General features: G+C 35.7%; 2 protein-coding genes across 2 annotated transcripts; one reads left to right on the top strand and one right to left on the bottom strand.

The window, feature by feature from the left end:
* Positions 1–9,754: 9,754 nt before the first annotated feature.
* LOC115694684 (uncharacterized) lies at positions 9,755–21,526 on the top strand. Its single transcript, XM_030621768.2, has 20 exons — positions 9,755–11,173; positions 11,959–12,433; positions 13,064–13,151; positions 13,290–13,471; positions 13,602–13,738; positions 14,667–14,733; positions 14,815–14,983; positions 15,097–15,205; positions 15,660–15,735; positions 15,818–16,000; positions 16,533–16,693; positions 17,898–18,003; positions 18,429–18,633; positions 18,735–19,021; positions 19,136–19,257; positions 19,423–19,567; positions 19,630–19,722; positions 20,433–20,506; positions 20,628–20,681; positions 20,760–21,526. Exons 1-20 carry the CDS (start codon positions 10,155–10,157, stop codon positions 21,055–21,057), a joined length of 4,050 nt encoding a protein of 1,349 aa, XP_030477628.1. The 5' UTR covers positions 9,755–10,154; the 3' UTR covers positions 21,058–21,526.
* Positions 21,481–24,144, bottom strand: LOC115694685 (actin-related protein 6). The gene is made up of 7 exons (XM_030621769.2): positions 23,188–24,144; positions 22,881–23,097; positions 22,735–22,798; positions 22,554–22,638; positions 22,402–22,452; positions 22,240–22,302; positions 21,481–22,143 (listed from the first exon to the last, which is right to left on the bottom strand). Exons 1-7 carry the CDS (start codon positions 23,898–23,900, stop codon positions 22,014–22,016), a joined length of 1,323 nt encoding a protein of 440 aa, XP_030477629.1. The 5' UTR covers positions 23,901–24,144; the 3' UTR covers positions 21,481–22,013.
* Positions 24,145–25,180: the final 1,036 nt, after the last annotated feature.

Raw genomic sequence — 25,180 nt, 5'->3', positions numbered from 1 at the left:
CATAATTTTAGTTATAGTGTTTGTTATATCTCATATAGTGCTTTTTTATTTTATTTTACTTTTATATTTTTTATCACATGTAATTAATTATTCTCTAATTACCACAATTATTAATTATTTTCGTCATTTACAACTCATCTCATGATATTAATATTAGGGGTGTTTGCAGGGTGAGGTTTTTGACAATTTTTTCAAACTAACCTGCACATGCAGTTTTTCTAATTTTCCAAACTACACTTGCACCGCGAAACTAAAAAATCGCAGAACCGCACTGCAAAAAAAAGTGCGGTGCAGTAGTTTTTGCAGTTTGGGCTATCACATATACAACAAAGTTTGAGCAACACTTGTCAAACATACCATAAGGATTGAAAATAAATATAAAAAAAATTACATTTCAATAATACAATAATTAGTAGGCTTTGGGTTAGACATTCACATATTGGACCTAAATAAATATAAAATTGGTATTTTTATAATGTGCGGTGTGGTGTGGTTTGAACCTCATATTTATAATTCAAAACCGCAAACCACACCGCGCGGTGTAAGAAAAATTCAAACCGCGACTGCACCGCAAAGAATTTCAAATCACATTTTTTTTGCGGTGCGAACGGTTTGAGCGGTTTGATGAACACCCCTAATTACCAGATCACTTTTGCCCTTTACAACAATATATAATTACATTGATACTACTAAAGTGTAAAGTGTAACATAATGAGATATATATACATTTTTGAAAAGTTAATTTACAATAATAAAATTTGTATTCTATAATTTTTAAGTTTTAAATTGTACTAAAATTTAAATGTCAAACTTAAATTTTTGTTACAAATATTTATAGTATTAAAATTAAACAAACAAAAATAAAAATAAAATGTAGCAAGAAGAGCTAAGCGCTAACCTCACCTAGTATATATATAAAAGTTAACTTACGTTAACTTATATATATATATAAATAATATTATAATAATATATTAATAATAATATAATAATATTAATAAAAACTTTATTATCAATAGTTATCTTATTATTTCTTAGCCACTAAGAAATTTCTATTTTTAGGGTATTTGACCAACTTCGAGTATCCTAAAATACCCCGATATTTCTAAAATCAACTTATCCCAATAATCTCATCAATATTTCTAACTAAAACTGTTGTGACATTTTTGGCCTCCAATCGGGTCTCCAGGGTCGCCAAACTTGAAAATATTTTTATTTCACAAATAACTCATATTATATCCACGTATTTCAAATAAATCCCCGTAATTAACAAATTACGCTTATATATCCACTTATTGAGTCTCCAAGGTCGCCGAATCTGAAAATATTTTTATTCCACATATAGCTCATATTACATTCACACATGCTATATAAATCTCTGTAATTAAAAAATTACGATTATTTACTCACTTATAGCAAAATTTAAATTTTATACTAATATAGATTAGTAAGATCATAATCCCACTAATTACCTGATTAACCCATTAAATAAATATAAACTCTAATTATTTACCATTAGGCTTATCGAGATATTACAAACACGGAGTCATTAAAAGCTTTTCAGCGGTTGCATGGCCGCAAACAAATGGACAAGCAGAAGCCGTCAATAAAATACTAAAAGTGTAACGCCCTGATGCTTAGGCGCGCTACAGTGATTTTTCAAATAACATACTACCTTGCTAATCAAGGGTTTTCTTTAAAAATCATGTCAAATCAAAACTTGAATAAAATTAATAAACTTTATGAACTTACAAATGTATATATATTATATAACCGGGATCCCGTGCTAAAACTTCTATAAATATTTTGAAAATATTTTTACAAACTTGTCGCATAGCGACTACAAAATATATCCTAAGAAGTCCCGCCACCCCAAAAGTAGAACGTAAAAGGGGTCGATCGATCAATTAAGGAATTGAAGGGAGTAAAGAAGAGAGAGAGAGAGAGAGAGAGAGAGAGATTTACCAAGAACATTCTCTGTAAAAACACTCTCATAAATAACAAAGACTCATTAATGTCTGATATATGTAAAAATCACCTGCATTAAAGCTTCTACAGCTCTTCTCATTCTATCATTTAATTGGTTACCGAAAATTTCGATCAACACATACATATAACATAATTATAAAAATGATAATCAAATGAAAAAAAAGATATTTTATGAGCTTAAATTAATTAACAACAATTTATTATAATTCTCACAATTTTGAAATTAACAAAATTGACATGCTTAGACTCACGATAGGTGAGTGCATAAGCACTCGACTAATTATTCACTAACATAATTATATTATAAAAAAAAAATGTCAATCATCTATACAATAATATTATGACATGAATATAATTATGTTTCAATTGATAATCACACATAATACAATTGTGAGATTATAAATAGTAAAAAATAATTCACCTTAATTTAATTATGTGATTATGAGTCAATTAAACATTTAAATTGACCAAAATAAAAATATAACCACACAATTAAATGAAAAAAATTAATATAGAGCAAAATGGTGAAAATTTTGTCCAAAAGGAAATTTCCACGCGCCCCCAAACGCCATACAAATTGTTTTAGTTTTTTTTTTTTTAATTAGGGCTGGAAAACAACATGTCCTTTTGGACAAACAACTGTCGTTTGCGATGAACGACAGGACCCCCTTTGCGCCAAACGACGCGTCGTTCGTTGGGGGTCGTTCAACCTTCTCCTTCGCCTGACTGGCCACGATTCAGGTCCTCATGGCTCAGTTTCAGACCCGCTCAAAAAACTAGCCTCCAGGGGCGATTTTCACCGGCGATCAGAGAGCTTTTCGTCCTCTTTTAATTTTTGTTAGATCTCAAACACGAAAAACATCTGGAAATAACCCAGAAATTGATTGCACGAATCACGTCAAACCCAGTTTAGACCCATTTGAAAATGAATTATCTAACCACAATTTTGGCCATCGTTTATGGGGTTTTTCATCCCCGAATCATTTTCGATCAGCTTCGAGCTTCATTTGCCCAAAAAACATTAAAAAAAACTCGTATGAAAACAAACAATCCTTAGCAAAAATAAATAAATTTCCCTCCAGAACCATTCCTTCCAAAAATGTGCCTTGATACTCAAATTAAACAAAATTTTGAGTATCTCCAAACAGTTCATACACCACCATTCGTAATAACAGTAAATAATAATAAAAAAAAAGGGTAATTTGCGCCAAAACCTCCTAAAGTGGACAGGTTTTTGCAACTAACCCCCTAATCTAAAATTTTGGTGGTAAAACTACCTAAACCACTAGTCTGTTAGCAGTTAGCCCTTTCCATCCATTTTTGACTGTTAACTGCCATGGTGGAATGTCCACGTGTACACAGTGTACACGTGGCACAATTTTATTGGTCCACGTAAATAAATATTTAAAAAAAATAAAAATTAATTATTTTAAAAATAATAAATAAATAAATAAATTTCTATTTTTAAAAAATTAAAAAATTAAAAAATTAAAAAAAAAATTTAAAAATAAAAATTAAGAAAAAAAACCCTCCTTAATCAAACCCATTTCTTTCACCCTCTCTCTCGTTCTTCTTCTTCTTCTCCTAAAATGCTGGTTCTTCTTCCCCTTCTTCTTCCTTAATCAAACCCATTTTGGTTTTACTGAAACTGACCACCACCACCACTTCTTCCCCTTCTTCCTCCTTAATCAAACCCACGAAGACCAGCAATTTCGAAACCACCACCACCATTTTCTATTTTTCTTCTTCTTCATCTTCTTCATATAATCGGCATCCACCACCACCAACATCCTCCGAAACCACCACTTCATCTTCTTCATCTTCTTCATTATTTTCTATTTTTGTTCTTCTTCATCTTCTTCATCTCTTTTTCTGTTCTTCTTCTTCTTCTCGGCCAGCCCGTCTAACTGTATTTTTTCTTCTTCTTCTTGCAGGTGGCTGTTGGATATGGGAAGATTTAGGTTGAGTCCGGTCAGATCTAGACTGGGGTCAGTCGGATCTGGGCCGGGTTCCCTTAATCTCTCCTTCTTCTCAAGCTGAGCTTCGACGGAAAGAGGCGGGATAGTGGTGGCCTTCGTTTTGATCGCCGGTGATGGGAGGCAACGGTGTGGGTGGCTGGGGGAGAGAAAGGTAAATGAGGGATTAGAGTTTTATTTAGTTGATTTGGATAAAAGGAATAGATTGTGGCTGTTGGTCGATCATGGATGGTAATGGAGATGGGCAGTTGTAGTGATGATGGTGGTCGGTTGTGGATGATGATGCAAATGATAGTTATGGTGATGATGGTGGATGAACCAGAGATAGATCCAAGAAGAAAAGAAAAAAAAAAGAAAACATAATAACTTATTTTATTTTATTTATTTTTTAATTTTAAAACAATTTTTGTAATATTTAATTATTATTTTATTTTATTTTTGTAAATAGTTTTGTAATTTTTTTATTTTTTTTTTAAATATTAATTTATGTGGACCAATAAAATTGTGTCACGTGTACACTGGGTCCACATAGACATTCCACCATGGCAGTTAACAGCTACAAATGGATGGAAATGTTAAAATGCTAACAGAACACGAGTTTAAGGGGTTTTACCGCTAAATTTTTTTGAATTGGGGGTTAGTTGTAAAAACCTAACTACTTAAGAAGGTTATGCCGCAAATAACCCTAAAAAAAATTATGAGTTTATAGAAATCGTGGGTGTAGAAAAAAATGGGAAGAAATGATATTAAACAAAATAATAATATTAATTTGAGCCTTAAAATTAGATGACCAAGCTCATGATACCAATCGTTAATAAATAATGAGCATCAAAACAAAAGAAAAGATTGACATTAACAATTATGCTCAATCTAAAATAATACAAAATTGTCTTATTTAAGGCATCAAAGATATATAATAAAATGCACTCTTACCTTGTAGTAATGGCCATGAATTCTTACGTTCACTTGTGCTCTTCCCATTTCTTTAATGTTCACATCAAAGAAAGACAAAGTGTGCAAGGGTTCGATGAATAGTTACACTATTCTTACATTCTCTCAATACACTAGCCACACTCATATCACCTCTCTCTATTTTCACCAATCAAGAGCACATCCCTTTTATAAGGAATTATGGGCTATTTGGGCCTACATGCCCAATTTAGAGAGAACTAGTTGTCTTGGCCTAATGGGCTGACCAAAGAAGTTTAAGAGTGTGTCCATGGGCCCCGAGCGTGTTAGTACGTTATGTCCATCCCATTATGGCCCGATGATAATACCATGCATTACCGATTATATATAGTTATCATTATATGCTAATACTGACACTGAGTGAGTGGCACTTAATTATGTCAGTCCACATAAAATATTATAACAATTTATTTATGTTTTTTCAATCCTATGGTGCTTACTTTCTTCCTTTATTTTTTTTTCATTATTTATATATAAAAAAAGTTTGGTCGTCAATGATATCAAGATACCTAGCCAGATTCAAAATGAATACCTTTGTTAAGTTGCAAAGACGAATACCTCTCAATGGAGCCAATAATGTCAGCTTGAAGAAAGATATTAGGAAATTGAGAAAAAAGAGCATACATTTTTTTTTCCAATTTCTAATAGGTAGGTAACTATTTTTTCCTGCTTGAACCGTCAGATTCCATGAATAATGGAGGGGACTTTGGAGTTATTATAGCAGTGATAAAGTCATAGGGTAGCTCATAGTGATCAACTTCCAATATGAAGTGAGAAATAGTTTTGGAATGGGGTATGTGTGATATATCAAACCATGAATGAAAGTAGCTGTGAATAACACATATTGATGCAAAAACTCCTTACATAGCTCCCTTCGAACTCCCTTCAAACCAGAGTAATGTAGAAAAAATGAGTCTAGATGAAGATTTTCACGATTCACAATGAGAACTTAAAGTTGAGGTGCCTTCGACTATTTAAAATTTGGAACAGGGCGTAAATCAAGGGCAACTGAGGTTGAAGAAATTGATTACCAAAACTCTGCCAAGGATGTATGGAGAAAGTTCAAAGCCAATCAAGTTAGAACTCCTACAAAACTATAATAGAGAAATAGTTTAAAAATGGAAAAAATATAATTAGTGGGGCTCACATATTGTTGGGAATATTTTAATAGGATCTAGATTTACTAGCAAGTATGTTAATTAACATCCTAAATATGAATTCTCTAAAACAATGAAAATAAACCCATAAGGGTTTAAGAAAACCTTACATTGATTGCAGCGGTATATAATGACTCCTTCCGTTCAAGATCTCTAGCCATTGATTCCTTTCTGTAGCAGAGCATTATCAAGATCTGGACTTGGATCTCTTTCTCTCCTTCGGGTTTGGTTACCACCGTCTTACTCACTATGATTGAGTACTTAACTTGCTATGTGTGGGCACGACACTCATTCACTCAAGGTTCGAATGGTGAAGAACAATGAAGGAGGTGAGAAAACACTAAGGAAGGAACTCTCTCATCAACTAGTTGTCTAAGAATGAAAACTAGGTTTGATTTGGTTGAAGACATCAAGTGGATGAGTGAGAGTATCATGTTCTTTTTATAGTGTTTCAACTAGGGCTTATGGTTGAATTATATGGATTAAAAAAGAACAAAATATTTGGCAAAAATCCACACTAGGCCGTACACTTAATGGGACCTCTTTCTAGTTAGATTTTTGCCACTTTATTTCAACCACTTATTCTTCTTTCCAATAATACCATATTTTCCAATTCAATCCTATAAATGCCAAAACTATTTATTTAATAATTATAATTAATTACTAAATGAAATTGTCATTTATGTAATTTATTAATTATACCATACAAAGTCTCTTAATTAACAAATTGACCCCGAAATCTCTTTTCTTCACAATTAAGCTCTTGCTTAGTGAAAGTTCATAAATAAGACATAGTCTAATTTTAAAATTATAATTGATTAATTGAAATCAATTAACTGAGTCTGCAAGCAGTATTATCTCAACTAGTGAGGGGACCATGGGCTTATATAACCGAGCTTTCAATAAGTAGATCTAGAATTCACTAAGTAAATTCTCAACTTATTAATTCTGCCTTGCTCCACTATAGATTTGGAATTGAATACACTCTCAATTATATAGAACGCTCTATATGTACCATGATATAGATACGTTATGATTATCCATTGTTACAATCCTAATAGTCAAGGATCCTATATAGATGATCTACATTGAATAGGGACAAATTTACCGTTCTACCCTTCAATGTATTTTATCTTTAAAACGCTTAGCAACCTATAAATGATACTTCAGTAAATTAATATAATTACTAAAATGAGACCTCAATCATTTATCTCTATTCTGCCAAGCTCGAAGGAAATCATCGTTTTACTTCTAAATACCTATAGAAGCTATAGATTCCATATCTATGTTTAGCGCTCCCACTCAATTGTACTATCATGTTCCTAAAATATACGTATCACCCAGACCAAGAGGTAGGCTTAACTAACAAATCAAAGAACACAAATAACACTCTTGAGATCGAACCTAACCATGTTAGGATTGAGATCCATAGACCTAAAGATCAACCATTGATATTGACTTAGAAAGATATAACAGTAAGTTTATGATATCTTATCTAAGATCAATATTGGTCCCTTCTAATGTATACTCCATACATCTGATACTGGTAAACTTTGCCAATGCCCTAGAAAGGACATAACACTTATCCAAGGTGTAAGTATACCTTATCGCTGATTATCATGCTAGTTTAAATACAGTGAACTGACAAATCAGGGAATTAAACTTTTGAACATATAATCATGATTATATTCCACTGTGCTGACGACACTATAATCATGAACAAATATATACATATATTTACATATGTTCTGGACTTAATAGAATTTATACATTAAATATAATACCATGCAACATAAAATGCAGTTTCTGATCTTTATTAATTAGTAAATCCGATTATATTAAAATGGGTTTTATTTAGGGCACAAAACCCAACACATATATGGCCAGCCACTAAGTCTCTATTTTTGCTATTATTTTGTCATTTTTATTCCATTAAATTCAATCCTAACCCTTAGTGAATTAGTATAAAAAGAATAGGATAGTCTCATAATCAAACTAATGACTCTTTACCTAGTTTACAACTTGTCAGACAACAAGAGAGTTCTTGAGACTTCTTCTTCTTCTTCCTTCTAATTTCAAAATTCTTAGAGTGTTCTTCATAAATTTTTGAGCCTTAGTGATTGAGTGCATGCCCACCCATAACAAGTCTAGTACTCAATCATAGTGTGTAAGACTGTGAAGAATCCTAACAACAGAAGGAGAATCGGGCTTAAATATTTATAATACTTTGCGACATAAAGGAATAAGGGTTAGAGATCTGAGTGGGAGCAGTCATTATATTTCACTACAATCAATGTAAGGTTACTCAAACTTTATATGTGTTTAAATTTCATTATTTTAGAAATTCATATTTAGGATGTTAATAAACATACTTGTTAGTAAATCTAAGTCTTAATGAAATATTATCCAACAGAAGGAATGATACAACTTATGGTGTATTACGTAATTAAGGGATTCTTGGGTGTAGAGTCCATATATACAATGATTGAAAAACTTTCCTATTGCTTGCTAATTGCCTCACGGAAGCTAATGCCATACTTTCAGGCTCATGCCATAAAGGTACTAACAAATCACCCTCTCCGCCAAGTGTTATAGAAACCAGAGCCATTCGGAAGAATACTGAAGTGGGTAACAAAGCTCAGCCAGTTCAATATTCACTATCAACCAAGAGTTTCAATCAAGAGCTAAGCTTTAGCAGACTTCATTGTATAATGCACAAGAATTAACAACAATCTGGAAGAACCAACTCTGGAACTGGAAGTCTAGAAGGTTTATGTAGGTGGAGCATCAAATGAAAAAAGTTATGGAGCCGGAATCATTCTGATCTCTCTGCAAAAGCATCAACTTCAAAGTGCTCTCTGGTTTGAATTCCTTGCCCCCAACATCAAAGCAGAATACGAAGCAATGATTGCAGGCTTGTAATTAGCCAAAGAAGTTGTAGCCCAGAACATCAAACTCTATAGTGACTCTCAACTGGTAGTAAACCAGATATCCAGCGAATACCAAACAAATGGTGAGAAAATGGCTAGTTATGTATCAAAATCTCACGAGTTGCTCCAAAGTTTCAAAAGATATACAGTCAAGAAAGTCCCTCGGGACCAAAATACTTATATGTTAGCAAAACTAACAACAAATATAGAAATAGAGAAGTGTGAACTAGTTCTCATCGCCAATATTGTTGTTCTAAGCACAATAGCCCTGGGGTAAGCGTCATTGATCATTCAACTTCCTGGATAGGCCACATACACAAGTTCCTAGATTCTAGAGAGTTGCCAGATGATAGGGTAGCTGTCCAGAAGATTCAGTATCAAGCTTTGAGATATGTTGGAGGTGTGGTGGTTCGTGATTAAGAAGGAGCTGTTACGTTTGCAGCAACTAAGGTTTGTACTGGTGGCCCTTCCTCATTGGTTGCTGAACTTGAGGGTATTCGTGATGAGATACTGGTAGGAATACAACGTCAATTGTTGCAGTTCAAAGTGGAGACAGATTGCCTTGAAGCTGCGAAACTCATTTCCACAGTGGAGGAAAACTGCAGAGACAGCGCAAGAAATTCGCCAGTTGTTGCAGGAAACGAGAGTCACTGATTTAGTTCATATTGGTAAGGATGCAAATCAAGTGACAAATTGTTTAGCTAATTATGCATTGTCTATGAATGTTAGTACTATGAAAATTGGAGTTGATTTCCCTTGTGCTGGTCACGTAATGGTGTGTGACTTGCCTCCTTGTAATGTTGATTAATGTATGAAGTCATCCTCCGTTTTTTTATTTTAAATAAAAAAAGTACCAAACAAAAACATCTCAAGTTTTAGAACAAGCTACCGAAGTTATTGGCCCGGTCTAGACAAATATTCGGGCCGATTTTTCAACTTCACCGAAAAAAAAACCGTACCGTTCCTCTTGTTTACGGATCTTACTTCCGCGCCAGAGTTTCGCGGCAGAAGAAGAAAGAAATTAAGCGACATTAAAAATATTAAAATTAGTTAATTAAATAAAATCTTAGACATATCAAAATAAAAACACATAAATAATTAACCAAAAACGAATCCTCTGAGCTTTCAGATCTCTAATGGCGACTCCGAGACCGGCGACGTCGCCCACGACGACGGCGGTGGCCACGGCAGCACCGCCACTTCCTCATGATTCCTGGGACTGTATGCTTCCCGGTCCACCGAGCCGAAGCAACTTTGGATCCGCTGATTTGAGCTCTTCCGGTCTCATTGCTTTCGCTGCTGGAAGCTCTATCTCCGTCGTTGACTCTCGATCCATGCAGCTTGTTGCCACTGTCCCAATGCCGCCTCCGGCTTCTAATTCTTCTTCTTCGCTCTCTCCGTTCGTCACTTCCTTACGATGGACCCCACTCCCTCTTCGCCGCGACCTTCTCACTACTGAGCCCTCCAGTTCTCACCTTCTCCTCGCCGCTGCTGATCGCCAAGGCCGAATTGCTCTCATCGATCTTCGACTCAGGTCGCCGGTTCTCTGGTTTGAATCGGACGCAGCCCGGCTTAGTGTCCAGGATCTATGTTGGGTTCAGGCACGGCCCGACTCGTATCTCCTCGCTGCTATCTCTGGTCCATCGTCTCTCTCTCTTTACAGTACCACTACCGGTCGTTGCGTCTGGAAGTACGATGCTAGCCCTGAATTCCTGTCCTGCATTCGCCGTGATCCTTTTGATGCTCGCCGTTTTTGCGTTATTGGACTCAAAGGGTTCCTCTTGTCGGTCAAAGTTCTTGGGGAGACTGAAAACGATGTCGTTATAAAGGAATTTCAGATTCGGACTGATTGCACGGAGTTGCAGAAGCTGGAGAGGGATGCGGCCAATGGGGGGACGACGTCTACGTCGCCGGCATCGGCTATTTTCCCATTGTATATGGTGAAGTTTGCCTTTTCGCCTCAATGTAGGCACATTGTATTCGTGACGTTTCCAAAAGAGTTGGTAGTATTTGATTTGCAGTACGAGACTGTGCTATTTTCAACTGCGTTACCTCGTGGTTGTGGCAAGTTTCTGGATGTGTTGCCCGATCCGAATAATGGATTTCTCTATTGTGCTCACCTTGATGGGAAGCTCAGTACCTGGCGGCGAAAAGAGTAAGCCATAATTGCTAATAGAATTGATTTTACTTCTTAGTTTTGTGATATAAGAAATGCTCCTCGAGCCTGGAACTAAATTTGTAGTATATGAGCTTGACGATTAGTTCTAGTGTGGAGTTAGAACTGGAAATGTTCTCTTCAATTTAACTTCTTAATCAGTCAGTCAAACCATATTAAAATATTTCATGTATGCTTTACAATTCAATAACTATAGGTAGCTTGTTCGGGTTGATTTTTGACATGGAAACTCATTTACCATAATAGAAAATGTTCAGACACACCTTTAGTGTTAGTAACAACAAGCAAACAAGTGGCCTAATGATAGTGCTTTGCTATCCTGGGGCTGGAGGTCAAGGGTTTGAGCATGGTTAGTTCTCTTACGAGTCTTAAAATGTGAAGGCTTGATTCTTGCCAGCCCATTGCCTTATCCTCTACCTCAGGATGCCACTCATTACTAGTTGTTCGGATGGGGCCAATGACACACCCCGTTGTAGGTGGGGGCGACCCTGAGTAGGGTCCTGGTGAACATCTCGGTAATGCCCAGAGAGGGGAGCAACACTTGGTAGCCTTCTCCTCTCCTTTTTGTTAGCCAAAAAAAAAAAAAAACCAAAGTATTTTGGAATGTGCTCTGAATTGAGCTTACTTCTGGTCAGTATTTGCTAAGGTTTTCTGCAATTATTGAAGTTTCAAGTTTAATGTCTCTTACATATTCTACTGGCTTTTCTCGTTATAAAGTTTTTAATTCTTTCCTGAAGAAAATTATTAAAACAGACATTTTACAGAGAAGAACAGGTTCACACAATGTGCGCAATGGAAGAGTTGATGCCGTCATTAGGCACATCTGTCCCTTCTCCTTCACTTCTTGCTGCCATCATCTGCCATTCAGATTCCACCCTCCAAAAAGTTGGGAAACTTTATTCTGAAACACCTAATTCTCAGGATTTTGATAGCCCGTTTGATTTTTGTGATGAACCTCCACTTGTTTCGAAGACCTGTTTGGTCTCTATTTTTGATGATGGAAAAATATGGAACTGGTTACTGACTGTTGAAGGAGTGGAAGACGCTCAGAAGGAAAATAGTAGTGTGGGCTTGGTTGCTGATGTAAGTGAGGTGCCTATCTTAGGGGATAATAGTAATGAAACAGTTTCTTCTGTCAAAGGACCTGCTAGGGAAGAAGGGAAGCAAAAGGAGTATGTGCCTGGTAGCAGAAGCCGCCATGCTAAGTCTACCAGCAAGCAAATAGATATGTCATTTAAGGTATGTCTGGAAAATACTTTGTCACATTTGATTTTCGAAAAAAATTATACTTATGATACAAAATCAACTAAGGAGAAGCCTGAAGTTAATACACTAATAATTATTCAGGAATTACAATGCTTTGGACAGCTACCTGGTTATATAAGACCAAACTGTTTGAGGAATTTTCTTTCCTATATTTATGCAGAGAGTTGAAATTTTTGATGTACTAACAGAAGTTGTTTTCTGTTTTTTCTCATGCTTTTATTTATGTTTGCTGAGAGACTTTTTAGGTTTTGTTTACCACGATTTTCCTCCGCCACAAGTGAGGTTTCAAAAAAAAAATAATGCTTAGTATAGCCCTTTACCTGATTGCAATGTTATCACTATCGTAATAAAGTTTTTCGAAATTCCAAATGTGGGCTTGTTATCTTACTTATATTGGGTTTTAATATAAGCAAAAGAGATGGAACAAAGTAGATTGTTCCTTTTTTTTTTTTAATTAAAAAAAAGTAGTTTCTATTGAATAGATACTGCTTAACACTCACTTTCTGTGTTAGTGATTTGTCTTGAACTGTGAGACCACCATTTAGCATTATATCCCTTTGCGCAGGCTATTTATGCATACTTACCTGCCAAATAATAATGCAGATTAGCTTAGTTGGTCAGCTTCAGCTTCTTTCTTCACAAGTGACGATGCTGGCTGTACCATCGCCTTCTTTAACAGCTACCTTGGCTCGTTAGTTCATCTTCTTGCCAATCTGTTTTACAAGTTGATTTTTTTTTCTTAATTATCAGTATTCTTTTGTTAAAGCATTAGAACTTTTCAGTAGTTTTGTTGGAAATTGTAACACGGTGTAACTTGATTAATGTGAAGGTGGAGGAACATATCCTGCTGTAGCTGTTCCATTGGTAGCTTTGGGAACTCAAAATGGGACAATTGATGTCGTTGATGTTTCAGCTAATGCTCTTGCTGCAAGTTTCTCTGTCCATAATGGTATGGTTAGGGGATTACGATGGCTTGGAAATTCAAGGGTTGTTTCATTTTCATTTAGCCAGGTATATCACTTTGAATTGAATGTCATCAGCTACTTGAATGCATTTTACCTTGTTTGCAAGGTGAACGATCGACCTTGAATCAATTTATTTTACTTGATAGTGACATGTTCTGTAAATTTTGTTGGATTAGGCGAATGAGAAATCTGGAGGTTATATCAACAAACTTGTTGTGACCTGTCTGAGAAGTGGCCTTAATAGACCATTCCGGATACTACAAAAGCCAGAACGTGCACCCATAAGAGCTCTAAGGGCCTCTTCCTCTGGCAGGTTAATTTCAAAAGCTTCTAGGTGTCATTTTTCCTCATTCATTGATTTCTTTAAGCTGTATTTCATAATATTGTTTTATTTGTGTTTGTGAATGCTCCTTCAGAATGTTTAGCTTTCTCGTGTAATTCTTAAAATACAAATTCAACATATTATACACTTGCTGTTTGCAATGGTATTGGTGCAGCTTGGACATTCTCAAATTTCATTTGTATGCACTATGCTTACAGTAGTTCGTTTTAAGACTTTAAATTCTGTTACTTGAGAAGTTCTTAAGTTTGAGGACACTTGGTACCATTAACTTTTTCCTCTGAAAATAAGATATCCATTTATTTAAACATTGCTAGTAGAAACTATTGAGCCTGTTTCTTTCAATACTCCTTAGCTTTAAGATTTGACTGACTCTTGAAGTGGAGAGTGGAGTTAAATAAGGTAATTTTAACATAGTGATGTGTATGAGGAGAATGTAACTTTTTGATACTTGATATTTCTGGTTTTGTTTTATCTGAAAATATTCAACCGATGACCACCAAATGGGGAGACAAATAATAACAAAATAAATATGTTAGAGATAATGTTTGAAGGGCTTTGGACAGAATTTCATACCTGTTTTCAACAACGTTCAGGGACAAATTTAAATTTGCCTTTGGACCTTTGGTTTACATATTTACTAAATGTGTAGTGATCTTATATAAGGACTTTACATAAATGTCACGAGTCATGTTGTTCTGCATTTATTTCTCCCAACTTGCAAATATAGCAGGATTATTCTACTTAGATCAACTTATATCTAGTCCATCCTTTCTTCAGTTCACCATCATTGCAAAAGTTTATGTGATACTCTTCTGAGCTTGGCTTTAATTTCATTGTTGCATGTTTGCGATGTATACAAGATATAACATATAGTACTTATAATGTTAACAATTTGCAGATACCTTCTAATCTTGTTTCGCGATGCACCGGTAGAAGTTTGGGCAATGACTAAAAGTCCTATTATGGTAAATCGGTACACTTTTATATTCATTATTTATACTTTACTATTTTATTATGGGTGTTTATTATGCTTATATCTCATGTAGCTTAGATCATTAGCACTTCCATTTACGGTGTTGGAATGGACCCTCCCAACAGCTCCTCGGCCTGGGCAAACTGGATCTGCTAAGCCATCGTCATTATCCCCCAAAGATCGTGCATCTGGAGAACCAGATGGAGCATCTTGCCCAACAAAGGCTTCTTCAAGTGATTCCAGTGAGCTAGTTTACTTGACATGCTTGTATACTTTAGACTGATTGCGTACCCATATGACATGATGCTATTTGGATTTTCTACTTGAATTATTGAATGTAAGTTTCTCAATGCAGAGAGCTCAGATGGATCTCAAGAAGAGACTTCTGAGAGCTTTGCATTTGCTCTAGTAAATGGTGCTCTTGGAGTTTTTGAGGTTCATGGGAGAAGGATCCGTGACTTCAGGTATTGTTTTATTTCTACGTAATAGGATGCTGTGTGGATATGACAATGTTATGACATTGAAACATGGTGCTGAGTTCCTACTTCTTAAAACTCATATACTAGGCTAGCATTGTTTCATAAGTTTTTGCTCATGAATTGTCCATTTGTTAGTGTTTAGCTCTTAAAGTTCTCATCCTTTGGTTGCCCAAGGGTAATAATTTGAAAACACTACTTTTGAATAACTTGAAATTTCGGTGGTTATTAATTTTCCTTCTGTGATGTGGCACCTATTTTACTTCTAATAGCCCCTCAAGTTTATTCATTTCTGTTATTACTTCATTTAATTCCATAAGCAAACTAATCTGTTCAGTGTTTTTAGATATTTAGTTTCTTTTAATTGCGCTTATTTTTCTTAACAAATTAATTTTGTTTCAGTTCAGCTCTCTGAAAGGGTTATTTTTTTTCTTATTTGTAGGCCGAAATGGCCTTCTTCTTCATTTGTTTCATCTGACGGACTAATAACAGCCATGGCCTACCGCTTGCCTCACGTAGTATGTACCATATCCATCATGTTGTTCAAATATTTAGTATGTGTATCCGATTGTTTCTAAATTTATAGAATTGTTTTTTCAGGTTATGGGAGACAGGTCGGGAAACATTCGCTGGTGGGATGTAACAACTGGACAGTCGTCTTCATTCAACACTCATAGAGAAGGAATCCGAAGGATCAAATTCTCCCCTGTTGTAGCTGGAGACCGAACTAGAGGGCGCATCGCTGTGCTGTTTTATGACAATACATTTTCTATTTTTGATCTTGTAAGTATGAGTAATTAAATTGTACTCTTTTCTGAAAAAAGAAAGAAAAGATGAATTGCACCGTTTCTTTCGCACTCTATGAGAAGAGCGTTAAAATTTGTGTTTGCAACTGTTCATGTATTCGTCAACCTGTTTTTCACAAGTTTCCAAGTTGAGAGCTAAAATTTGTTGTTCCCACTTGGGCAAGAGCCTGGTGCTCATTTCTGAGCAGTTTCCTATTTGTGACTCTGAGATAGAAAACAAAGCATGCTTGTGTCTTATGCGGCACCAACTACTTTTATTTGCTAAGTTCCTAAATGCCTACTCCTCTCTCTCTCTCTCTCTCTCTCTCTCTCTCTCTCTCTCTCTCTCTCTCTCTCTCTCTCTCTCTCTCTCTCTCTCTCTCTCTCTCTCTCTTCAACTCATATGGATGCTTTGGTTGCACCCCATATGATTCTTTCTATCTTCTCTCACTTTCTCTCTTTTAATTTATTCAAACTCTCTTCTTGTGGTCTATCCTTTTCCTGTTTTTAATGTCTTTTTATTTTGGCAGGATTCACCAGATCCATTGGCAAATTCAGTTTTACAGCCTCAGTTTCCTGGAACTCTTGTTCTGGAACTTGATTGGTTACCTTTGCGAACTGATAAAAATGATCCGTTGGTGCTTTGCATTGCCGGAGCTGATAGTAGCTTCCGTCTTCTTGAGGTTAATGTGTAAGTTCATTTTGAATTACTGATATCTTTTAGTTTTTCGATAATTACTCATCACAAAATGAAGACTGTTTGAAATTAAATACCATAGGTGGGGTTTTGTTGGAAGGAATGAAAATATAGGTATAGTAATAGGAATGGAATAGAATCAAATTTAAAATGCAGCAAAGAAATTGATAAAAAAAAATTATTAATTTTTTTTAATCTTGCATTGGAATGGTCTTTCCTTCCATTTCAAAATGGAATAGTCATTCCACCAAAATAACGGAAAAATCATTCCATTGAAATTAAATACCTTTGGTGGCATTTGGTTGGAAAGAATGAAAACGTTTGAATAAGAATTAGAATATAGAAATAGTAATAGGATTGAAATAGAATCAAATTTAAAATGCATCAAAGAAATTGATAAAATAATTATTATTTTTTTTTCATCTTGCATTGGAATGGTCTTTATTTCCATTACCAAAATAATGAAAAAATCATGACATTCCAATACTTTAAAATGCAACTAAATAAAGGAATGGAATAAAAATTGTTCTCATTCCATTTCATTACATCCAACTAACGCCACTTTAATTAATCTTGAATAGTAAAAGTACTGCGGTGGCAAAATAATTATGAGGCCTTTTGGGGCTAGGCATGATCAAATGGTGGTGTAATGTGATACCTTCTGTTATTGCTAATAAAAAATTATTCAGATGCTGTGGAAGTTTTACTTGAATAGAGCCCAAGGACAGTGTTGATAAATTATTAGCAATTTAGAACCCTATTTTATGCTTTAGGCTGTAACTTTCCTATCATTATGCTTGTTTATCACCACGGTTTTCCTCCACCATAAATGAGATTCCCTAATTTACTTGGGAGGAGGTCAGTCTCAGACATAAGACCTTTGTCTCTTTTTTAAAAAAGAAAACTATTTATTGTTTTCTTTGTGGTCTCAAACTAGTCTTTGATACTTCATAACTGCACCAAATTCTTCTTTTTTCTTTTTTTTTTGTCCTCTTTTAGATTATGGGATTTAAACCCTGATCACTCACACACTCACCAACTCAACTAGTTATGCTAGCCTGGCGTAATTGTACCAACTGATTAAATCTTGTACTTGGATGTGTTATTGGAACTCAGATATAAATTAACATTCAATTTGGGTCTTTGTTCACAATTATCATATCCATGCCTTTGAAACTTTGTTTGTCGATGCTTGCAGAATTGACAAAAGACTTGGTTATGTGCCCCAAATGAGGTCTACAAAAGAACGATTCCGGCCAATGCCTTTGTGTTCTCCCATACTACTGCCTACACCGCATGCCCTGGTAACCTTGACTTGAATTTTCTTGTCAATTTAATGTCATAATGCATATGCTAGTCTGTTACACGTAATGCCATTCTGGGTGGGTGTTGATTGTTGATTATGCTGCTATGTAACATTCTTTGTTGCCAAGGTATATGCAAGAGTTTTTATGGCATCAATGAATAGGAAAGTTAATTTCTTTGGTGCAAAGAAATAAGTAAGTGATTTTATTGGCCAAGGAATATGCAAATAACAAAATTGTGTGTCCAATTATGAGATAGATGACTTGCTCATCATCTCCGATTCTCAGCACAGATAGAAACTGCTGGACTATTGATCAATTAGTTCCATTTAGTCTTTTGATTGCTCAGACAATAATGTGTGGAGATCCATTAATATATTGAGATAATTTGCATAATTTTTGCTAATGCATCTCTTTTCTTGCAGGCATTACGGATGATCTTGCAACTAGGTGTAAGACCATCATGGTTTAATACCTGCAGTACAACTTTAGAAAAGAGACCTCACTTAATTCCCGGAACTCCTTCATCCACAGGAGACCTTCGGAAGTACTTGATTGATTTACCACCTATTGGTGACCCTGTAGTGCCAGAGTTGCTACTTAAAATATTAGAACCTTATCGGAAAGAAGGTCAGTACTTTCTTGTTATGGTGTAAGACGATATTTTCTGCTCAGATTGAGTGTTTGATCCATGTTTGTCTGTTGCCTCTTATGGATTTTTCCTTTTCAAGGCTGCATTCTTGATGATGAGAGGGCAAAATTATATGCTAAAATGGTCAATAGAGGTTGTGTTATGAGGTTTGCATTTGCTGCTGCTGTTTTTGGTGAATCCTCTGAAGCACTTTTCTGGATACAACTACCGCGTGCTCTCAACCATTTGATGAGGAAGTTAGTAAATAAGCCTCCCCAAAAGGCTCCAGCATCAATGTCCAATCCTGAGCTTGATGATACATCTATTCTGAGTAGGATATCATCGAAAGGGAAATCAATGCCCGGGACAAAAAAGAAGGATCCATTGGTAAATCCCATAATTATTAGTAATGTCAAATGCTTTTAGGCTTGTTATTCTGGGTAATTTTTCCTCCATTTGAATGAGGTAACATTGTCTGCATTTATGATTTTGCGTTAGCAGAGTCAAGGTAGCCTCAGCTTGATGGCTTTTGAACAAGAAGAGTTGTGGGCAAATGCTAATGAGCGTATTCTTTGGCATGAGAAACTGGAGGGAGAAGAGGCTGTTCAAAATCGCGTACACGAGTAAGTGGATCGAGGTTCTTTTTTTATTTGTTGTTGATTAATTGCTTGTTAATGCTATCGGTTTTTTTCATTTAATCTTAAGTGGTTGTTTTGGTGAGCCAGCTAGAGACTGCATTTTCTGATATTTCTTTAATATTATTTATGTTGTATGGCTTAATGCTCTAGGCTTGTGTCCGTTGGGAATTTAGAATCTGCAGTTAGCTTATTGCTTTCAACTAATCCTGAGAGCAAATACTTTTATGTGAACGCTCTCCGTGCAGTTGCTCTTTCTTCTGCTGTGTCAGGCTCTCTTCTTGAACTTGCAGTAAAGGTGAGTTGCTTGTGTTTGTATCTATTCAAATTTGTATAGAATCCTTATGGTCTCCAATTTAGGTTGTTGCAGCCAACATGGTCCAGACTGACAGGTCACTGTCTGGCACTCATCTTCTCTGTGCTGTTGGAAGGTATCAAGAAGCTTGTTCTCAGGTCAGCTCTGTTATGTTCATATATATATTTATATATTAAATTATTTTAACCCATTGATGGTTAAAAATTAATGATGTGGCAATTGCCAACATATATATATATATTTTGCATTAAATACATTTTTTTTCCCATATGTAAATTATTTTTGAAAATTATATAATATACATCGAGTAAGACATTTTCTTAAAAAGTATGACATATTCTAAAAAAAGAGGCAAACAGTATCATTTATGAAGGAAAAAAAATATGAATAAAATATTATAATATATATCTTCACGTTGTATAAACTTTGACACTGCGCTATTTATCTTACTGCATTTTCTGGAGGACACATGTAGTCCATAGATATCATTTGCTACATGACTAGTATCAATAGGTGCATATTTTTATATCTATTTTTATTCTTCATGTATCTTTTGCGATCTATTATATACTCAGTTTGTCGCCCAAATAAAATCTTTTGTAAGATTTTCGTTGTATATGCTGTTCTATAATGCTTTAATGGTTGTTAGATGATATGAAGTTTCTGTAATTAGGGCGTGCCATTTCTGATCTGGAATTCCTTTCTTAGTATTTGGCTACTTCATATAGATCTGGATGCTGGCTTTAAAAACTTAAATTGATGGTTAAATAATTGTTTGAGTGCTTCTCTTCCTAGAACTGTGAACACTGATTTTGTGCGACTAGTTATAACATCATCTCATGTGCAGCTTCAAGATGCTGGTTGCTGGACTGATGCTGCGACTTTAGCTGCTACTCATCTAAGGGGATCTGATTATGCAAGGTATTTTGTTGTTTTGGTCAAATTCAAAACAATTTCCTTCCATTACGCTTTTAGTATTTATATTGTACCAACTCAATTATCATGAACATTTGTTTCATCTTTACCCGTTATGTACTTGTAGGGTATTGCAAAGATGGGCTGACCATGTCCTTCATATAGAACACAACTTGTGGAGGTATCACTATTTTTCAATTTTGTTTTCACGCTAGATTCTTCTTTCAACGTGTTCTGAGCCGATCAAGGTCCCATGCAGGGCTCTGATTTTGTATGTTGCGGCTGGAGCACTGCCAGAGGCATTGGCAGCTCTTCGTGAAGCACAACAACCAGACACAGCTGCCATGTTTGTCCTTGCTTGCCGTGAAATACACTCAGAAATCATCTCCAGTTTGGACTTGGATGATGAAACTAGTTCCTCTACCAATGAGAAACTGCTTAAGTTGCCTGGTTTGGACCCAGAGAATGAAGATGTTATTGCAGTTTGTGAATATTATGGACAATATCAAAGAAAATTAGTGCATCTATGCATGGACTCACAGCCATTCTCAGATTGAGCATAGAGGAGATGGGCTTGGTTTGGTCACTCGTGTGTGTTATCGTGCTTTCACAATGGAATTTCGCAACCTCTTGCTCAAATCAAAACAGCATTTGAAGGAGCTTTTTCTACACTAAAAGGCTTTACTGTTTGCCTCATGGGCACGAGAGAAAATCATATAAGGGATGGTTGAGAAGACTAAAGAGTGTTTTTTCGACAACTAATATTGAAAAAGAGATGCAAAATGTGCTATAAAGCATAATCTTAGTATTGTATCTGCTTGTTTGCAAAACAGCTGCTGATAAAAGTAGGTCGTCAAAGGCTGTGCTGTAAGCAGTGTTATACAAGCTAATACATCAAGTTTTGTCACAAGAAATATTATCAACATATATTTTGAGTGTAGGAAAGAGTGATTTGTTTATTCATAGTTTCACAGGTTGACTGATCAGAATCACAATAATATTTTTTCCCATCGGCTTCTTGTGACATATCACAAAACGTGTGGACCAATTGAAATTTACAATATCAGCATTATTCCATCTCAATTGAATTGTTAATAATCTATTCTTTTCTTTCCATGGGATGCACATTCTCCCCAGATGAACTACCATGTACTTGGGACCAAACATGATACCGTTGTTTCTTTTGTTGCCAATCTCTAAACTGTACTTTATCATAGTAAAGTAACCTAATCAACTAAAATTTCTGTCTATCTTTATATGAACATAACAAGGTAGAACCAATAAACATGGCACATTTTCCTCCCTGATATTTGGTCTCAGTTCTACAATGTTTTCTCTGTGAGATGGCATCAGTTGTACTTGTTCTTTTGAACTTCTTCAATCTCAGGAGACTGAAATAATGAAATTCCCTCTCAAACTTTAATTGTGTCCTATCTGTGAGAAGGTCCGAGATGGCATGTTCAGGTAGTAGCTCTCTGTCCACAAGTAATAGTACCACTTCGTTCACAAGTAATCAATGGAAGAATCTCCGACGGCATCGAGCAGATCCGAGCTCCTCATACTCAGCCTTGGTTACACACATTCCTTCAAAATCAGGACTAGACGCTAGAAGTGACCCTCCTCGCCAAACACCAAGAATAGGACTGGACAAACGTGAAAACTTGTCAATGCGACAAAAACAAGAAGATCTTTGATATATTATTAGCTTGACAAGACAAAAGAAAACGAAAAATCATTACTCTTCTTGAGGGATTATCTTGACTTGATAATTATCAGGAACAAGCGGCCGTAGCTCCCTCTCACTAAAGCATTAAAACAAAGTCAAAAAGTAAAATTTCTTTTGCTTCAGTATTAACAACTCTGACATAGTATAACTTAGAAGAAATGAGAACAGAACATACAGTCTCTGAGCAAATCGAGGGAACAATGTACTTCCACCAGTTAAAACAATGCTGCCCAAAGAAAGCATAAACGAAACCTCACAGTCAAATCTTTAAAGCTATCCATTTTGAAAAAAAAAAAATTCTTTAAAGCTATAAACCATATATATAACCTTTCATATAGCAAAGGTTGAAGATGAGGATGACAAGAACTGACAGCTCGAACTATGCACTCTGCCAACCCAGCTTGATTCATTCCTGCAAAAACAAGCCCAAGTCAAGTTTAACATTTTTCATTCAACAGAAAGTGCCATTAAACATGTTTTTTCCAAAAATAGGAGTTAACAAACTGACCCAAATCAGCTGGATGGAAGATCATTTCAGGGACAAGGAACCTTTCATTAGTCAAGTCAAATTCCTGCACAAAATAACCAGAAGAAAACAAGTAAATCCAGTGCCTAAAATATGAACTTGGCTCAACGTAAAAAGAAGAAAGCTACATTTTTATTCAAGTCAGTTTTCTTTCGGTCCTCAAGCTTTTCTGTAACTTGAGGCAAATCCAAATCCATGTCCACTCCAAACTTCTGAGACTGGTCTACATCAATCAAAGACATATATCTCTGCGCTTCATCTGGATCTTTAACGAAACCCTTGGTATGCTCAATTCCATCCGGGAGCACATACGTACACTTAAAGAGGTTCTCTTTTCCAGATTTCCTTCAAAACCCAAGAAAAATATATAATAAAAACAATCAAAGTCATCCAAATTATTCCCAACAAAAACCTAGATATGAAAAAGTTACATACTTGGCGATCCGAAGGTCCCGAGAGACATCCATGGAAACAAAGCAGAGCTTCTCTTTCACATCGTCCATTAGAAAAGTCTCATCCATAACATTAATAGATCGATACGAAACGAGCTCTTTCAGGTAATTGGTCAAGGCTTTCCCACCCAAATCGATGCGTTTAGCAGCGTAGTTAATTGTGAAATTCTGAAACACCGGAGCGGCGTGAGTAAACGAGAAGCCACAATCAACGACAAGGCTACATTGGGCCCTGGAGATGAGGCTCGTGGGCCGGCGGCGACTAGCCTCGTAGAGATGGGTCAGAGAAGGGGAATCGGCGACGTAGAGAGCGGAGAAGTTGAAATCTTCGAAGACAAGCTCGTCGGTGGTGCGTTGAATAGAAGGGAGTGTGAAGAGGGGTTCAGTGAGGAGGAGTGAGGACTGAGACGGGGACACGTGGAGGAGAGAGGAGAAGAGGTGGGCCCAGATGTCGCGTTGGAGGTCTGGGTTTATGAGGTAGCCACGGTCGATGGGGCGGCGGACTGGGGCGGAGGTGAGGTCGATGGGGTCGGCGGTGGCAGTGGTGGTGGTGATTGGAGAGGGATGAATCCATTTTTTGGAGGAGAGTGGGCGGTAGAGGCAGTTGGGAATGATCGTAGACGGGTCACGGTCGCCGCCGAGGCCCGCCTTGATTAGACCCCCGCCGTTGTCTAAAACCACGATGTTCTGCTGCATGTCGCGGTGTTGACTGTGAGTGAGCGAGCGAGCGAGCTGTTTTCAGTTCCCGCTAAAACTCGGTACTTCTCCAACTTTATCGAAGGGGTTTTACACATAAGAAAAAAATAAAATTGTCGTTTTCCATCATTGTTGTAGTTTTCTAGTTATATTCATCATATTTAACACTATACATGTCGTTCATTTTTTTTTTTTTGAAGAATTTTGCTAAAAGGAGAATTCGATACCGAGCTTTGTTCTACCACAAGAGAAAGTTTGGTCTCATTTCCAAGCTTTAAGGGCCAGTTTGACACAATTTTTAAAAAAGTTAAAAATTATTTTTTAAAAATTAAAAATTAAAGTTGATACAACCTAACTTTTAAAAAAATTATTTTGATTAAAAGAATTAAAAATATTATATAAAATAAGTTTTTATATATTTGTGATTATAATAAACTAGATTATAATATTATCATTATCATTATAATAGATCTTAACAACTCATTGAATTCACATTACTTTGAAATTTATAATTTACCAAACACTCAGTTCAGTTTTTTTCTACAGTTCTTTTGCAACTGATTTTTCTCACAGCACAACTACAACTGCTTTTTTCCACAGCACAGTTGTGCCAATCTGGCCCTAAGTCAATTTTCCAATGGATTCTTAGCTAAATTATTAAGAAAATTTTAGTGGGTTGTAATGAATTTTATGATGTTCATTTTTTGTATCGTCCAACGGTTGTTAATGGGGTTGTTCATGCTTTGTCAAATACGTATTTATTAGTTTTTATAATCCAAATCAGAATAGAAAACGAAAGCAATTTAAAAAAAAAATATTTTTAGTTTTTCATAATATGAACCACAAGCCTTAAGATCTCAATATATTTATAAGTATTAATTTACACTACGAGTTTAAGAATAATACGTCTCGTAGAACAACCAGGGTATTACCGTATGTTTTCATATAATAATTGAACATCCAATTCACGTGACAATGATGATTATTGACTTCGCTTTTAGCCAACGACAATGAGTCTTTTTTATAAGCGATAAACGATATGTCGTAATAAGAATTTGTAGTAAAACAATAATAAGACACAGAAATTTTATAGAGGTTCAGCCCTGAGCAGTTCGGTAATAGCCTAATCCTCGTTAGTTGTATTGACTTAAGAATAAGGAAGAAGATTCCTTTTCTTATAGCTCTTACAATAATATCTCTGAATATATAATTCTTAGATAGCCTTAGCTTATAGCGTTTCAGCGTACAATCTCTCCGTCCTCTACCCAGTGAACATTCCT

The sequence above is a fragment of the Cannabis sativa genome, chromosome 6 (genome assembly GCF_029168945.1).
Source record: "Cannabis sativa cultivar Pink pepper isolate KNU-18-1 chromosome 6, ASM2916894v1, whole genome shotgun sequence".
Lineage (NCBI taxonomy): Eukaryota > Viridiplantae > Streptophyta > Magnoliopsida > Rosales > Cannabaceae > Cannabis > Cannabis sativa.
This window is presented reverse-complemented; position numbering and strand designations above follow the sequence as displayed.

Bases quoted from the DNA above. Each gene is read 5' to 3' on its own strand.
- LOC115694684 (XM_030621768.2), top strand. From the start codon at position 10,155: ATGGCGACTCCGAGACCGGCGACGTCGCCCACGACGACGGCGGTGGCC. The intron at 14,984-15,096 runs GTGAGCTAGTTT...TTCTCAATGCAG, and splicing joins GGCTTCTTCAAGTGATTCCA to AGAGCTCAGATGGATCTCAA. The intron at 20,682-20,759 runs GTATCACTATTT...GGTCCCATGCAG, and splicing joins ATAGAACACAACTTGTGGAG to GGCTCTGATTTTGTATGTTG.
- LOC115694685 (XM_030621769.2), bottom strand. From the start codon at position 23,900: ATGCAGCAGAACATCGTGGTTTTAGACAACGGCGGGGGTCTAATCAAG. The intron at 22,799-22,880 runs GTAGCTTTCTTC...TATTTTGTGCAG, and splicing joins AAACTGACTTGAATAAAAAT to GAATTTGACTTGACTAATGA. The intron at 22,303-22,401 runs GTATGTTCTGTT...TTAATGCTTTAG, and splicing joins CCTCGATTTGCTCAGAGACT to TGAGAGGGAGCTACGGCCGC.